Source organism: Sus scrofa, chromosome 2 (genome assembly GCF_054392235.1).
Source record: "Sus scrofa isolate SSC_HxYL_T2T_F1_AM1 chromosome 2, Sscrofa_HxYL_maternal_Yorkshire_Landrace_v2.0, whole genome shotgun sequence".
NCBI classification, from domain to species: domain Eukaryota; kingdom Metazoa; phylum Chordata; class Mammalia; order Artiodactyla; family Suidae; genus Sus; species Sus scrofa.
This window is the reverse complement of record NC_139384.1, coordinates 145,190,728-145,207,263: the sequence shown is the minus strand read 5'-3', so window position 1 is coordinate 145,207,263 and position 16,536 is coordinate 145,190,728. Positions and strand designations below refer to the sequence as shown.

Sequence of the window (16,536 nt, the reverse complement as noted above, 5' to 3'; positions counted from 1 at the left end):
ACCCAACCCTGGAGTTTATACCCAGATCTGTCTATACTTTCTAACTCAGATTGTCCTGTGACACACTATGTATATGTGTGTGTGTGTAAAATATATAATGTCTTGTGCACCATGTCCAGTCCCCAATCCTCTCAGCTCCACTGCTCACTCCAAGCCACGTTGCACTTAATCAGTTCACACACTCTAACCAGCTTCACTGAAGTGTAGCCTGACGGTGCTTCACCTCAGGCCTGCAATGAATTACCTCTTGCTTTCTAGCCAGGGGACAGAAGCTTTTTAAGACTCATGCATGTGGAACCCGGAAATATGGGAGCTGACACCTGAGGGGCCACCTTTGCTGAATGGGGAACGGAGGCCAACATGTAAGTGCGCCTCCCTTTCATCCACAGTGCAGATGGTTCTAAGATACATTTCATAAGGCTCTTGAGAGCCTCCGGCTGGCTGGAGCAGTAGCTTGGTGCTGGCCATCTTGATAAGGCATCCTTGTCTCTCTAATAATGGGTCTCCCTCCTTCCCTATTTCTTCCCTCTATCTTTTACTTCTGCTTCTTGGAATCTTTTTGTTTGTTTGTCTTTTTGCCATTTCTTAGGCCGCTCCTGCGGCATATGGAGGTTCCCAGGCTAGGGGTCGAGTCGGAGCTGTAGCCGCTGGCCTACACCACAGCCACAGCAATGCAGGATCCGAGCCACGCCTGCAACCTACACCACAGCTCATGACAACGCCGGATCCTTAACCCACTGAGCAAGGCCAGGGATCGAACACGCAACCTCATGGTTCCTAGTCGGATTTGTTAACCTCTGAGCCACGACGGGAACTCCATGCTTCTTGGAATCTTGTTTCTAAATAAACTACCTAACTGCACAGAAGCACTGGTCTCAGGCTTTGCTTTCAGCGGTATCCAGGCAAAGACACTTTTGCAAGAATGCTGGCTCAGTCTACAATCAATTAATTGAGTGAAGGTCTCCAGGACATGGGGATTAAATCTTAACCTTAGAGACTAGTCACAAACCACTGCTAGAATTAGCCCAAGCTGACAAAGGGAAAAGTCACATGATGGTGTAGCATGGCTCAACAAATTATGGAAATACAAGTTGTGGGCTGTTGTTATTATCTTAAAAAAATCATTTTATTTACTAAAACATCTTCATTTCCCAAGGCACTTCAGTACCTTTCACAAAAATATGTGTTTTTTTTCAACCAGATGAAGCATATACTCTAGGAGTACCATGGTAACATAATCAGAAAAGAGAATACAATTTTACACCGAACACAAAATACCTCCCAGTGTTACACCACTGAAGTGAGCAACTCTGAAAGACAGTGAACATGACTTAAGCTTTTCTTTTGTAATTTTTTTCCCATGATTAAGTATCACAAAAGGAACACATACAATGACGTCATTTTTGGCACTCAGAGAAGTGCTAGTGGCTAAGGCTGGTGAGGCCTTGCACGAGTGGCCACTGCAGACCTCTGCTGGAGTGATTCTCGGTTGAAACAAACATAAAGACACCAAACCAGGAGACTAAGGAACCAGCCTTTCCTAAGTCTATTCTGAAGGGCAAATAACTTAAGGAGAAAAAGACATAACAACAACAACAAAAATAACACACAAAACACATATAATCAAAATCCACATTATAGTTTTGGGAGCAGAGACAAGTTTGGTTGTCTCACTCACTGATATGCTTCCTTTAAACCACACATCAGAAACCACAGTAGTGAGGAGATGTGATTCACACAGCGGAGGAAAACAAGTAGGAGATTCAATGATGCATCTCGTATAGGCCTAGACAAGCCCAGTGCTTTGATCAGATGTAAACAAGTCTACCCAGCAGTCACACTGAGTGGTCCAAGAGCCCATAAACCAATGCACTTTCCCGTACCCTCTATCCGCTCAGTCCCCTCCATATTAATTACCTTCAGGTTTTCCCAGACATGTGCTTTCCTACGCGGGGGAAGCAACGACCCCAGTGAATATCCTCTGTCTCTGTCGCTGAGAGACTATGAGAAATCCAACTCCCTGTGAGGTCATTTCCTCTAAAGTGCACCATTAGAGGGAAGTGGGGAAAGGATACATTTCGGGGAGGTGTGGGTCTGGAGGGTTAGATCTCCAGTTTTATCAGGGGTCTTTCCAGGCCGTCTGAAATGAAAATGTAAATTTAGTAAATACCTCTCATGTCTTTCCAAAGTTAACGTCCTAGGAAGTGCCAAGTCCATCACTGTAGTGGTTAGGATTCATCCGAAGTTGTCTGCCAGTAGCCACAGTGTCCCTGAGGGGAAGGTGGTGCTTGAGGACCACTACAGCTCTGAGTCTGGGCGTCCATCCACAGCAGGTCAGACACAGAGTCCATAGAATAATCAACAAAGACCTTGGCCACTGAAGGACTCAGGGTCTGCACAAGCCATTTCTGATAGCACAGTCTTCCCTCTCCACTTTCTTACTGGAGGTGGTGTTAGAAGGCTGTGCTTTTAAGCACTCTGGGGCTTTCTTCACCATCTTTTAACATCCTTGAGTGACTTGGAGTCTGCCTATATTTTATTCTATAAAAACAAGCCAAACAGGTATCAGTAACAAATCTTAAGAAGATGCCTACCAGTGTCAAGCAAATAAAACCCAACACTGAGGCTATCTCACCATAGGGAAAAGAATCATATGGCAGATTCTGAAAGGCTTCTCCTCATCTCTGCACCATCCCAGAGCTGTGGGTGCTGTGGAGATGTGCATGGTGACCTGGTGGTCTGGGTCCGAGCTGAGAGGAGAGGCTGTACCTACCTGGCCATGTCTGACCTTCGGAAGACTAAATTAGTCTACGGTGTGTGTGAGTTCTTGGGGAACTCTCTGCCAGGCCTGGACCCAGTGCACCTACTTTTTGAAGAAGGAGGACTCCTTACCCTTTGACCCTGAGCATCTGATCAATGGTGTCTGGGAGTGGGGTGCCAAAGCTCTCTGGGAGGAACAAGGTGAGGATGGCTGTCAGGATGGTCAGACTCCCCATGAGAATGTAGGGCAGGAAGCGGTCGTAGGCACCTGTGGCAAAGCAGACAGAGCCTGGGTCTGGGCATGCAGTTAGACGAGGTCCCTGCCTTTCTGTTCCCAGGATTCTCATGGGGATCGCCTGCTTCGTGGCCTCAGCATCTCCCAGTATGAGCTACCATATTGGAATCGGCACCAAGACAGGTTGCAGAACCCAGAGCTGGCACAGACCAGTGATGCCTTGCAGTGCAAGGGAGGAGTGCAGACCGGAGGATGGAGCTGGGCCATTTCTATTCATATTTCCTAATGCTGGGTTTCCAAGGAACTCTAAATACTGCTCCAGGGACAGGAATAACTCCTCCCGCTCTCTAGACGGGTAGATTTGTTTTCAAGCCAAGTCAGAAGGTGTTTCTGCTTGTCGGAGCCAGGTTGCATGTTTACAAAGCACTCTTAGCACTCCCAGCATGGGCGCCACCCCTCCCCAGAGACTGTGCTGGCTGGGCATGTGCGAGGGACCAGCTGCCATGAGGAAATACTTTAGATGCTGAAGAGGAAGCTGGGACCCTGTTGCATAAGATGGTACAAGGCAGGTAAAGTGCTTCAAGTTACAGAAGTTTTCTATTTATTTATTCTCCTGAAGAATAAATTTCCCTATCTGTCCTTTTAAACTCTGATTTCAAGAAATTTCCCCAATAGACCGGCTCCCTGAACCACTCTGCAATCCCTTAGGAAAGGGGCACTGTATTCCCGGAGGGAAGACCTGGGAAGGGAAGGCTAAAACAGATACATTTCCCATCAACTTCTAGCTGACATCTATAGGTTTGTTTTCCATGGCAGTGCTTCGGCCACGGTGCGCCTGGTCAGGAACCTTCCCTGGACAGAGATCTGGCGTCGGCAGGTTCCCATCTACTACGTGCCAGTCCTCCCAGCTCACGTTAGAGCCAGTCCATGCTTCCACCCCAACCCTCAGGCTGGCACTCGGCCCACAGGACTCACCAAGGTAGATGAAGTAGGGAGACAGGATGCTGCCCAGGCGGGACGCTGTGGAGCTGACCCCCACGCCCATGTTTCTGACCACTGTAGGGTACAGCTCGGCTGTGTACACGTAGACCATGGAAAAGGCAGCAGTGATTCCAAACTTGCCCACCATCACCAGGACTGTAGCCAAATAATACAGGTCTGGAGAGGCAAAGGGAAGAAAGCAGGGGAAGGCGCCAACCTAAGGTTTACTGTTACGGAGTTTCCGGCCTGAAACAGACATACCGTCTCCCTTTTCTTGGTGAGGGTTCGGGGGACAGTTACTATAACCTCCTACTGTGGGCTAAGGGGTTAATGTCCCTCCAAGCTGATGGCAGAGAGGAGGCTGGGACCTGCAGCTGTGTGAGGACGTGCTCGTCTCCTCAGCCCCAAGACCGGCAGGGGGAGCCCCCCCAGGGGCCCAAAGACACCTTCCAGAGGTCATTAAAGTCATGTCTGTCAGGGGGGCAGCAGGAACCCCAGACCTCATGCTGCGGGCACTGCGGAATTAACTAATGACTCGTGCATGAGTGGGAAGGTCAAGGCTAATTCATTTCAGGCTCTCACACTTCGCAGACTAGCAGACCCTCGGGAACGATACTCTGGTCTCTCCTGCTCACTGGGCCAATGAGGAAATGCCTCCCTGAGCTCCGGTATGAACCTCCACACACACCCCTGGGCTCCCGGCTAAGCTGTGGCTGGGGCTGTTCCTGGGCACTGTTGCCAGCCTCAGAGGCCCACAAATGATCACCAAAGGTCCCCAAATCCATGACAGCTCTGGGTACCATGATGGACTTGAGGATCCATAAACTGCTTTCTGGATTTGCAAAGAGGCAATCTCCGACCCTTCTGTGGGATACCGAGAGCAGGCAAGTTTTGCAAATAAAATTCTGCTCTTGGCCTGTGAGAGTCACTTTGTGGCCTGCCCCCTCCGGCCCCTTCCCCTTCTCCTCATCTCTTACCAGCTCCCTCTTACTCCTCAACCAGGCCAGGCCCATTCCTTCCTCAGGGTCTTTGCCTTTGCTGTCTCTTCGGCCTGAAATGTTGGGCTCCTAGACTTTCTCAGGGTTCTCATCATTTCATCCATTTCTGCTCAACCGCTCCCTCTTCAGGGAGCCTATCTGTGACCACTCTATATAAACCAGCTCTCCACTGTCCTTTATTGTTATTATTAAAGGTAACACAGCCTGTGTTACAATACGCGTTTCATTTACTTGTTTGTTGTCTTGTCTTCTCAACTGGAGTGTGAGCTCCAGGGGGGCCTGGAGCTCGGCTGACTCCTTTACTTCTGCATTATTAGCCCCAGGCACAGTGCCTCCCCCACAGCACATACTCTGTAGCTACTTAACTGGATAAGTGACTAAGGGGCCAGGTTAAAATGACAAGGGGACGGTTCTTCCCCTCAGTTTTCAGAGAAAAACAAATACACACACAGGAACTTGGGGAGAGAGTAAAATTAACCACCAGCCCAATGTGGTTACTCTCTCTTCTCCCATAAAGCCCAAGCCATGATGACCATCTGGTCCCAGGAGACACTTTGTCTTGATCGGTTAGCCCAGAACGCAGATGTGCAGGCACAATGCTAGGCTCTTTATTAAATGAGGAGGATGGCCTGGTAGAGACTGCGTGACTCAACAGGTATCCCAGGCCGCAGATGTGGACGGTCCCTACCTGGGGGCACCAGCTGCACGAAGAGAAGAACGCTGCCACCCAGGAAGAGGGCAGTGGCCATGGAATAGCGACGGGGCAGGTGCCGCAGCAGCAGCCAGGCCAACACGTATGCTGGGACTTCAACCAGAGCCGAAAGGAAGCAGTTCAAAAAGACGTCCCCATGCAAGTTAGGAGTGTCCAGCGAAAGCCCGAAATAGCCCACTGATATGGTCATCCTGGAACAGAGGGCAGAAGGAAGCTGGAGACGCAGCATCCACACGCCTCCCAACCTGGACAACTGAAATACAATTAGTGGAGGGAACTGAAAACTATCCTTAGCAAGAGGGCAGCAGATTTAACCCTGAGTCTTGTTTCTTAGAAAGAAAGATAACCTGCCCTAGCCCAGGGTAGCTTCTGGGCCAGAGCACTTTCAGTCAATTCCAGAGTGTCCCAGCAAAAAGATATGTAATTCAGATAGATTTACTTTGTTGGAAAAAATTCTCCAAACCAAAAAATTTCAACCTGCCTTTTGGCTTTAAAAATCCTAAGCTGAAGCACTCACAAAAGCCTGCTTCCTTACCCTCTGAATGCTTAAATCCAACTGTAGAAGGAGCTAAGGCAGGTAGCAAGTGAGGTGTGATCAGACTGGTGAGATAAGAGAAAATAAGGAACAATCATGGAGTCAAACCTTTGGAGGAAGATCCCTGGCAGACCCTCTGGGGCGACCAGCCAGGAAGAGGCTGGTCAGAAGCTGATGACTTCACCCCCACTGGACTCGAGGGAGCTCCCAGTGGGCCATCTGCATGCCCCTCACTGCCCCTGGCCTAGACCTGTCCCCAGTAGGCATTCTCGCTACTGATGGTCAGCACTCTTGGGCAAACCAGACCTATGTGAATCAGACTGTTTTTAACTGGCCAGCAGGTTGAAAGCACAGCTGGTACAATCAGGGAAAAGGGCACGTGCAAGAGGAGCGCCTAGGTGACTCATCGCAGGCTGGCAGGTGTGTGGGGCAGGCTGAATCACCCCTGAGGCCGACTCAGGGGTGGTGCACCACCCTAAGGGATCCCAGGCCATTCCTTGGAAATGGGTGACTCATAGTACCCTCAGTGAGCAAAAGAGCTGGCTGACAGGGCTTGTTGACTCCAGCAGAAGGGATGCTGAGAGGAAGTCTGCCTTCCTCCCCCAGCAGCTCAGGTAGCTGCCTGCAATCCCAAGGGTCTGGCCACTGAGCAAACTCCATGCAGGCACTTGGCTATGTTCCTTCTTCCTGGTCAATCACGAACCCCTCCCCGACACACTTGGAGAAATGCTGTGTTAGAAGGGCCCTGATGAGGACATATAGGCCCTGGCTCTGCCTCCAGGACCGTCTTCAACCATCCCAGAGGGAGGATGTCCTGTCTCCACATTTTCAGAATGTATTTAGCATCCTCTGTAATCGAAAGGACATGGTGTCTTCACTTAGAACTTCTAAAAGGCCTCAGCTGTCCTCCTCGGTCAATGTCTGATGCACAGGTGACTGGAACAACTAAACTAAGACCCAAAGTGAGCAATGACTTGCCTTATGACCCGAAGGGATCCCCAGAGATCCCATATCTCCCCCCAAGCCCCCACAACAGTTTCATTCTCCTCTTCCGAGATTAAGAACTTGGACATGCCCATTTCTTTTCATCGCAAGACACATCCCCGATGATACAGGCTTTGAATTCTGGTCTAAGACGCGTCTGTAAATTCAGGGCCTGACGGCCACGGCCAGCACCTTGTCTGGACGCAGGTAGGGCTCACTCACGCACCACAGAATTATGGACATGATGGTGACCATCCGGATATTCCGGGTTCGGAGCAGATCCAGAATGCTGTGGGACTGCTGCTTCTTGGAGCTCAGGTCTTGTAGCTGCAGGAACAACATGACAAGGGTATGGGAGGGAGAGAAGGTTGGAGACTCAGAGACGCGAGAACATACTTGAAACCCTCGCATCTTAGCCTTGCACATCTCTGGGTTGGGGAATGTTTTATGCGTCTTGCTGGATAAGAAGAGGACTATAGTGACTGTATCTTGGGCTGCAGAAGGCTCCCCAGGCCTTGTCGATAACAAATTAGTGAACAAGAGTGAGGAGGCAGAGGAGGCGACCAGTCCCTGAGGTGATGAGGCAGCGGAGGAGGAGGCCCCAGCTGACTGCGCCTTCCCGGCACCACCCCCAGCCCAGTCAATGGCCACATTCCAGGGAGGCCGCTGAGCATTCCTCCCCGAGGCTGGCTCCCAGCCTTCTGGGTCATAGAAAGAAACTGGCTGTGTAGTTTATGGATAGGATATTTTAAAAGAATTAATGTTTTCAGTCCTCATACCATGAAGTTATGGACTACTTCCAGGGAAAAAATTTTTTCAGATAGAAAAACAGGAAAATTGACCTCAGCTTCACCCAGAGTAACTTCCTATGAAATTTGGCACAGCCAAGGACATTAATAAACCACACGTCTAAACACACTGAGGTTGCTTTCTTAAGCAAACCCAGCTTTGGAGTTTGTTTTTTCCCAAGTCCGTGGTTCAACAAAAGGTCAACTTTTGACTTAACAGATCCCCTGAAATAGCCCCATTTCCACAAAGATGCCAGTGGGACTTACGGGTTCACACAGACTGACCCCTGCAGAGCTACGGAGGCTAGCTCCCTTAAAAGCCCTCCCTGCATAGACCCCTCCCCTCTGTGCACCAGGGCCCTTTCTAGGACATGCTAAGTGGGACTGGTGCTGGATCACCACTTAACTGAGAGGCTGGCAGGGCTGCCAAGTGGCCAGCAGCTTCTTTGCTGCCCATAATAACTGGTCTCCCTTTCCCAAGCCCCAGGTCTGCATCTAGAGCCTGACATGCTAACACGCCTTTGCACATTGCAGCATGACTGCTGGTGGCTGTTCTCACAGCCAGCCCCTTGTCTTCGCATCAGAACAGAGATACACTCCAGAACCCCATCGGCCAGCCATGACAACTTCTACCCTTCAGGAGATGAGGAAAACTGCTTGCTGCAGAGAGGGTGGAAAGAAAGGGAACAGGAAGGAGACGCAAGACCCAGGAGTCAGGCAGAGCCAGGAAATTACTCCTGGCCTGTGGGAACAGGGTTCACAGGGAGGGTGGGGCGGGGGAGGGCGAGTATCCAAAAGGACCAGGCTCCAAGACAACACTCAACAACTCCCTGTTGGTGGCAGGAAAGGGACAGGACATGTCTAACTCTAAATCTACTTATGCTTCACAGTTCAGGTACTGCAAGATTTTTCTTAAGACGAGGGACTACCTAAGGTGTAAGAGACAACAATTTTCCCAAATACCAACTTCACAAGAGGCCTATTACTCATAAAGAGTTTTTCTTATTAAATGTAATAGGAGTTTCTGTTATGGTAACGAACCCGACTAGTATCCATGAGGACGCCGGTTCGATCCCTGGCTTTGCTCAGTGGGTTAAGGATCCGGCATTGCTGAGAGCTGTGGTGTAGGTCCCAGACACAACTAGGGCTCTGCCTTGCTATGCCTGTGGTGTAGGCCAGCAGCTGTAGCTCCAATTTGACCCCTAGTCTGGGAACCTCCATATGATACAGGTGAGGCCCTAAAAAGACTAAATAAGTAAATAAAGTATTTAAAGGTAATGGTTCAACTGAAAAGAATTATATAAAGTATGAAAACCTAAAATCCATGGAAAAGGTGAAGGGATTTAGGCAGTTAGCACCTTCCTCTCAACCTCTGAGTTTTTAAAATTCATTGTTCAAAAATTTTTATTAGCGTACAGTTGATTTACAGTGTTGTATTGATTTTTGCTGTACAGCAAAGTGACACAGTACCATATCTATCTATCTACTTATCTATATTCTTTTTCTCATATTTTCTTCCATCACGGTCCATCCCAAGAGAGTGGATATAGTTCCCTGTGCTGTATAGTAATATCTCATTGCTTATCCATTTTAAATATAACAGTTAGAATCTCCTAAACCCAATCAATTTCTGAATTTTAACAGGGCCTGCCTTGGGGGCAGCTGTCACTCAGGCAGAGAGGGCTGGGCTGCTGCGTGAAAGGGGGGCTTTGGGGCTCTGGGTGCGACCCTAAAATCATGGTCACCAAGACCCTCCCGCCAGCTCCCACACAGTGCTCACCTCGCTTGAGTCAAAGATGGTGGAGGGCGCAACGATCCCATTGAGTCCAGCAGCCTTGCGGATGATCACCTCAGCTTCCTGAAATCGTCCCTGAGAGATGAGCCATCGGGGGGACTCAGGAATGAACCTGGAAGTGCAAGGAGCAATCTGACTGAGGCCTTCCTGCCTAACGGACCAGTGTAGCACAAGTGGAAGCGGGAAATGGGGTTTCGGAACCAGAACTGGGTTTGGGGAATGTTCGATGTTTCCAAGACAGAAGCTAAGAGATGTACCCTACTACACCCAGGAATGACCTGAAGTGTGAGCTTCGGATACACGGGAGATCACAAAATTTCAAGGGGCCAGCACACCAGGATGGGAATTCCTCCCCTGGCTAGCCACCTCCATTTCTGAGGAGTGGTGGTGCCACCTGCTGGGCACTAGGTAGACAGGCACGAAACGGGCTCCTGAAGCCTGCCTTCAGCCACCGGCGCAGCCCAGCCCAGATCTTTACCTTGCTGTTCTCCTCTGCTTGTTCCAGGCAGTGCAGTGTTTCTGCACTGCCCTCTTAGCCTCTAGCTTTTCCTTAGCACTCCTCTATCCCAACCCCTGACTCAGTGAGCTGACTCTGCAAGGCATGTGGGTGCTTTGAGACTTTGCGGACCTTATTTTCTACCTCACCAGGTAGCCGCTGCTCTTAGGCCATGATTGCGACTCATCGGTATCTACCTTCTCCCTCTACGCTTGGCCATGTCATGCTCTCATGTCCATGTGGACCAGTGATCTCATCATCCCTACCCCAGTCCCTCAGCTGTATTCTCTCTCTTGATATGTACTGCCCTTCCCTCTGCCTGTCCTCTATCTTGGAGGCTCATTCAGCTACCTGGCTTCCTTCATTCAGCTACCCTGAGGACTCTCACTTACAGTGTGCTCCCTCTTCACCCAGTGCCTACGACATGAGGCCATGGCAACGCACAACCAGAGCCAGGGCTTAAGCTGTCTTGTCCTGCAGTCTGACAGCTTCCTGGAGGTCACACTAGACCCCACTGTCTCACAGCTACCGCTTCTTCCTTTCCCTGCACGCTGATCAACCCAGCACAGGGCTGAGAACAAGTCTGTTGATGCCTTGGGGTTGTTCTGTTCTGTTTTTGGCTTTTCTGAGTATGGAAAAACATCTGAAACAACTTATAAATAATTTAGACTTCCTGTCTCTGGGCGCCCAAGTAGGGATTGGCGGGTTGCTGCTGCCCCCTAGTGAAGGTCAGACAGAAGGCATCCTGCTGGTGGGCACCACTGGGCACAGGGCCACACTCACCACCAGAGCACCACACACAGCAATCCAGGCACCGTCAGGGCCAGTAGCAGCATCCGCCAGTCTCTGATGAAGTAAGCAAACAGTGGCAGCAGCATGTAGCCAAATGCATAAAATATGCACACTCCTAACGTAGAGAATATAATACGAACGGACTTGCCAAGAATTTCTGTTCCTGTTCAAAACAAGGGAGGAGTCATGTTAGTATTTTAATTCCAGTTATTTCCTTATTAATCTTCTATTGCATAATTTTCAACACAGAGATAAGAAGGCAGGCAGAATTATCTTGAGGTTTCCAAGCCCCAGGGAGGGTTGGGATTCTGACCACCTGCTGGGGGTGCCTCACTGTGGCCTCACTGGCTCCTCAGCCACAGTTCTCTAGTGAAACTGTCATCACTTCCTGAAGCTGTAGGCTAAAGATGCCACGTGAGGCCTCGAAGTTAAACCTCATGTGAGGAAGGATTCATTAAAGGGGAAGTCATTATTAAGCCACATATGCTAACTGTTACACTTTAAGGAAAAATATTGTAATAAATGTGAAAAGAAAGGAATAATCCTTTCAACAAGCAATCCAAGGACCCCACAGACCAATAAGCTAGAGTTAGATTCCTCTGAATAGTGAGACTGGCAACTTTTCAGTGAGAACAGGCCAAAGCCTTGCAGGATTGATGCTGAACTAAAACCAGGAAGCCCACTCCTGTGACTAAAGCCCACTCCTATCAATTGCTTTTGCCAGTTGGTTTCACTGGCCACTGTGTTTTACAGAAGGGGTAGTTTTCTTCCTTGGTGAGCCTGCCAATCATGGCCCTTGCTCCTCACGTCATGCCTCCCTCTTTCCTTAGCTACCCCAGCCCTGGGCAGTGGCATGCCCTTTTTTTTGGGGGGGGCACCCTACTTTTAATAGATGACCTTGGGTGAGTTCCTATAAAATGGCCATGAGGTACTCATGTGACCAAGGTGCCACACCTTGGAAGCCAGAAAAGAACTAGAATCCAGCAGTCAGTGCTGTTGGGGACCCAAGGATGGGCACTTGGTCAAGTCAGTCTCCCTGGCTACTCTTTGGGTTCAGCAAGAATCCCTGTCAGTGCTGCCAGAGACCACATCCCCGGGGGGGACATCACAGCTGCCTCCATAAAGTGGGAGGTGGGAGGATGGTGAAACACAGGATCAAGTACTCAACTCCAACTTGATGGCCATACCCAGGACAAACGCTGCCACATAGTTGGAGATCTGGCCCATGCCTACAAGGAAAAATAGCACAGCAAACATCTCATAGTTCTTCGAGAAGACCTGCAGGAAGCTGAAGCCTGTCTGCATGCCCATCGTTACAAACAGCACATTCTTCCGGCCAAACCTGGGAAGGAAAGGAGAGTGATAGAGACCCAGCTGGGAGAAGGCAGAGGGAATGGGCTCTACCCAAAGGGGTATCTCCCCAGAGTCACACAGGGAGGGGCTGTGGGCAGGGCTGCCAGGGCACTTGGTGCAGGGCAATCCTGTTACCCGCCCTCCCCACTTTCCCGGGCCAAAGTACACTCTGGGCACCAGGGGTGCCCAAAAGGCAGTGGCAGAATTAAGATAATGATTACCAGGGAACGAAACACATTCATTATGCTTGAATTCATACGTTCATAATTTATTTTTAAGAAGAATTGGTTTACTTTTGGAGGATTATGGAGAAACAGCTCATTATAAATGAAAACTGGGAAATAAAGGGGAAAACGTGTGTCCTGGCTTTCCTATGGAAACTCTGTGAAGAGTAGCCACTAACAGATGAGGGGAATGTATCATTTTATAAAAGTATTCTAACTATTAAATGAAAACGAAATGATAAAATTAGAACATCATCATTTTACAACACCCAACGAATAAATAGATATGGCATTATGTTTCAACGACCGCTAATCGTAAAAAGAGACACTTGAACATCGCATGACTCCTAGAGTCTTGCCAAAGGAGCTGAACCTGAATCCTCAAGCCTCTAGATGCAGATGCAATTTGCAAGAAATGCAGAAAAAAGAGGAATATGCTGTACCATACCATGAGTACATAATCAGCAAAATTCAGCCTGGGAAATTCCACAAGTGAAAGAGCACAGGCACAGAAAACGATGGAGACTCTCTAGATTAATAAAAGACATAAAAATGTTTAAGTGGGCATTACTAAACTTGTGTTTAAGTATGCATACTGGATGATAAAACTACCAAAAAATCCATAAGGGGGTTATTACTATATATATATATACACACATATATACATATATATATATATATATTTTTTTTTTTTTTGTCTTTTTGCCTTTTCTAGGGCTGCTTCCGCGGCACATGGAGATTCCCAGGCTTAGGGGTCCAATCAGAGTTGCAGCTGCTGGCCCACGCCAGAGCCACAGCAATGTAGGATCTGAGCCTCGTGTGCCACCCACACCACAGCCCACGGCAATGCCGGATCCTCAACCCACTGAGTGAGGCCAGGGAGCGAACCCACAACCCCATGGTTCCCAGTCAGATTCGTTAACCACTGAGCGGCAACGGGAACTTCGGTTATTACTATAAAAAGCCAGACTAGTGATTACTTATAAGGGAGGGAGGCCCTCATCCTTGGGACTGGACAGATGGATAGGGCTTCTTGCTGGCTGACAAAGTTCTATTTCTCGACTCAGTGGTATTTACAAGGTTTTCTTCCTGGCATAATTCATTAAGCCATATTTGTTTTATGTGCTTTTCTGTATCTGTGTTCATTTACATTTAAAAAAAAAAACACGGGGTTTTTTTGAGTTCGTTTGGTTTTAAAGACAGAGCTTCAACAAGGACAGACAAGTCAACCTAGTTCATTCAACTTAGCAGATTCAGCCTGAGTCTGGCCAGGGCTGACAGACACCACTTTCATTCAATGACTATTTATTTGAACATCTATGATGTACTAGTCACTAGGGATATATATGAATAAAAAAAGATACTGCTCTGCCCTCAAGGAGCTTAGAGCCTATAGCTGGTGAGACAGACAATAATCACATTTTAACCAAACAACCACACTACTGAGTGTAGGATTACACACTGAAACAGGAGCACTGACGGATCAGCATGCTGGTGACAAGGGACACAGCAAAGGAGCCCAGCCTGGACTGGAGGCAGGGGCTGGGGATGTGGGCATTCAGGGAACGTCTCCCTCCTGATGGGAGGCCCAAAGGAAAAACAGTTGTTGACAAGTAGGGAAGAGGGATCAGCTTTCAAGCATGTTCACAGTACAGTGGGGAGACCAACATTATTCATATGATTACGCTTTAATTTATCAGTTTCTTATAGGTGCTGTGAAGGCAAGGCACAGGGACCAGGGCAATGCAGACCTTGGACCCTGAGGCAGCCTGTGTGGTGGGGGTGGGGCGGGGAACACTTTGCCAAGATGGTGAGAGGAGCACACACAACTGAGGCCAGAGGGGCTGATGAACACGTGGGGCCAGCTGTTCCCAGGAGACTGGGGAGGTGGGCAGGAGCCAGACTGCCCAAGGCCTTCAGCCATGGTAAGGAGTGTGGAGCTTCTCCCCACTGCAACAGGGGGTTTTGTTTTTGACGATACTGGCAACCCGTAGAGCAGAGGCCAGAGATGTTCTAAATGCTAAAACGCACAGGATAGGGCATCTACCCAGAGAAAACCACAACTCGCAAAGACACATGTACTCCAATGTTCATTGCAGCACTATTTACAATAGCCAAGACATGGAAACAACCTAAATGTCCATCGACAGAGGAGTGGATCAAGAAGATCTGGTACATATACACAATGGAATATTACTCAGCCATTAAAAAGAACGAAATACCAGCATTTTTCGCAACATGGATGGACCTAGAAACTATCATGCTAAGCAAAGTCAGCTGTACAATGAGACACCAACATCCAATGCTTTCACTGACACGTAGAATCTGAAAAAAGGACAGACTGAAATTCTTTGTAGAACAGATTCTGATTCATAGACATTGAAAAACTTATGGTCTCTGGAGGAGACAGTTTGGGGGGTGGGGGATGTGCCTGGGCTGTGGGATGGAAATCCTGTGAAATCAGATTGTTGTGATCATTATACAACTACAGATGTGATAAATTCATTTGAGTAATAAAAAATAAAATAAAATAAAATGCCCAGGATGGCACCTCTCCACACAACAAAGCATTCTCTGGTTCAAAATGTCAACAGTGTCAAGGCTGAGCAGCCCTGGCCTAAAAGGAGACCCCGACTCCGCCCTGCACTGCTCTGTAACAGGAGCGTCCCCCGGGCCAGCCAACCGAGAGATGGGGCCTTCCTACCCTGCTTTCCCTTCCCAGGGGCCCCCTGGGAAAGGAGGGAAGAGGGAGACCCAGGGACCCCTTACGTAGCCCTAGCTAGTCCTTGGCAATCCTGGGTGGAGCTAGAGACCCTTGTTTTTAAAGTCTGTCAGCAAAAGTCAGACACACATACATGCCTAGAAAATAGGAAATTTCAGCTACCTCTCTGCAGGGGTGTGCCTCTCTTGTAATTCTGCACGTAAAGGTGACTCTATGATGCCAGATGCTCTGACAACCCAAGATTACTGTAATTGCTCTTGACTTTCAGGCTTGCTCATATTGCACAAAGGAGTCCTCTATGAAAAGTTACTATTGATATCCTAGACCCCGCTGCAGGGTATGAATCCATTGCTTTTAGGTAATCTGCTTGGCTTAGGTTTTTGAAGTGGCTCACTTAGGAGGAAACTATCCATGCCACAGAGCCTTGGGCTTTCCAAGGGAGTTTAGACAAGCTTGAGGGCTGGTGTTGAGAGCTGAAGGCAGGGGCTGTGGCCAGAATAGGCACATTTTTGGCGATTTCACTTACTGGACTTAAACAGATCATACTTAGGTCTGCTGGCAAAGGTTTTTTTTTTTGTTTTTGTTTTTGTTTTTTTTTTTTGTTCTTTTGCCTTTTCTAGGGCTGCTCCTGAGGCATATGGAGGATCCCAGGCTAGGGGTCTAACCGGAGCTGTAGTCACTGGCTTACGCCAGAGCCACAGCAACGTGGGATCTGAGCCGCGTCTGCGACCTACACCACAGCTCAAGGCAACGCTGGATCCCTAACCCACTGAGCGAGGCCAGGGGTCAAACCCACAACCTCATGGTTCCTAGGCAGATCTGTTAACCACTGAGCCACGACAGGAACTCCCCAAAATTTTTTTTAAAGGTTTGAGAAACACCGTGCCAGTGCTTCTGAAGATTAAAGTGGTCCTCAGTGTATTCACTAATTTTGTTTCTGTGGGTGCAGACTTTGGAATTTAACCACCTTCCTCAGGGAATCAGGCTGTTACACGGTCATCAGGCTGTGACGCTGGCCCGCAGAGATCTACCTACCCCATGAAGCTGCTGACCCAGAAAAATGCACTGAGCTTGCTCTGAAACTCGGGTCCCTCCTCCTTGTTTTTCACATCAAGGTGACCCCTCTGAGTCTCCGCTGCCACCCAACCCCGTGGGAGGGGA

General features: G+C 48.8%; 1 protein-coding gene across 24 annotated transcripts in view; it reads right to left on the bottom strand.

Annotated features, from left to right (window-relative positions):
* Positions 1 to 1,096: 1,096 nt before the first annotated feature.
* SLC22A5 (solute carrier family 22 member 5) overlaps positions 1,097 to 16,536 on the bottom strand; it is a 26,497-nt gene continuing 11,057 nt past the window's right edge. For 2 of the 24 annotated variants that reach the window (XM_085009354.1, XM_085009360.1), the window contains 8 exons: positions 12,240 to 12,418; positions 11,068 to 11,239; positions 9,774 to 9,900; positions 7,432 to 7,532; positions 5,663 to 5,877; positions 3,971 to 4,153; positions 2,893 to 3,028; positions 1,105 to 2,541 (listed from right to left, as the gene is read on the bottom strand). In XM_085009354.1, the coding sequence (XP_084865480.1) occupies positions 2,454 to 2,541; positions 2,893 to 3,028; positions 3,971 to 4,153; positions 5,663 to 5,877; positions 7,432 to 7,532; positions 9,774 to 9,900; positions 11,068 to 11,239; positions 12,240 to 12,418 (1,201 nt within the window). In that variant the 3' untranslated portion in view covers positions 1,105 to 2,453. 24 annotated transcript variants of the gene reach the window in all.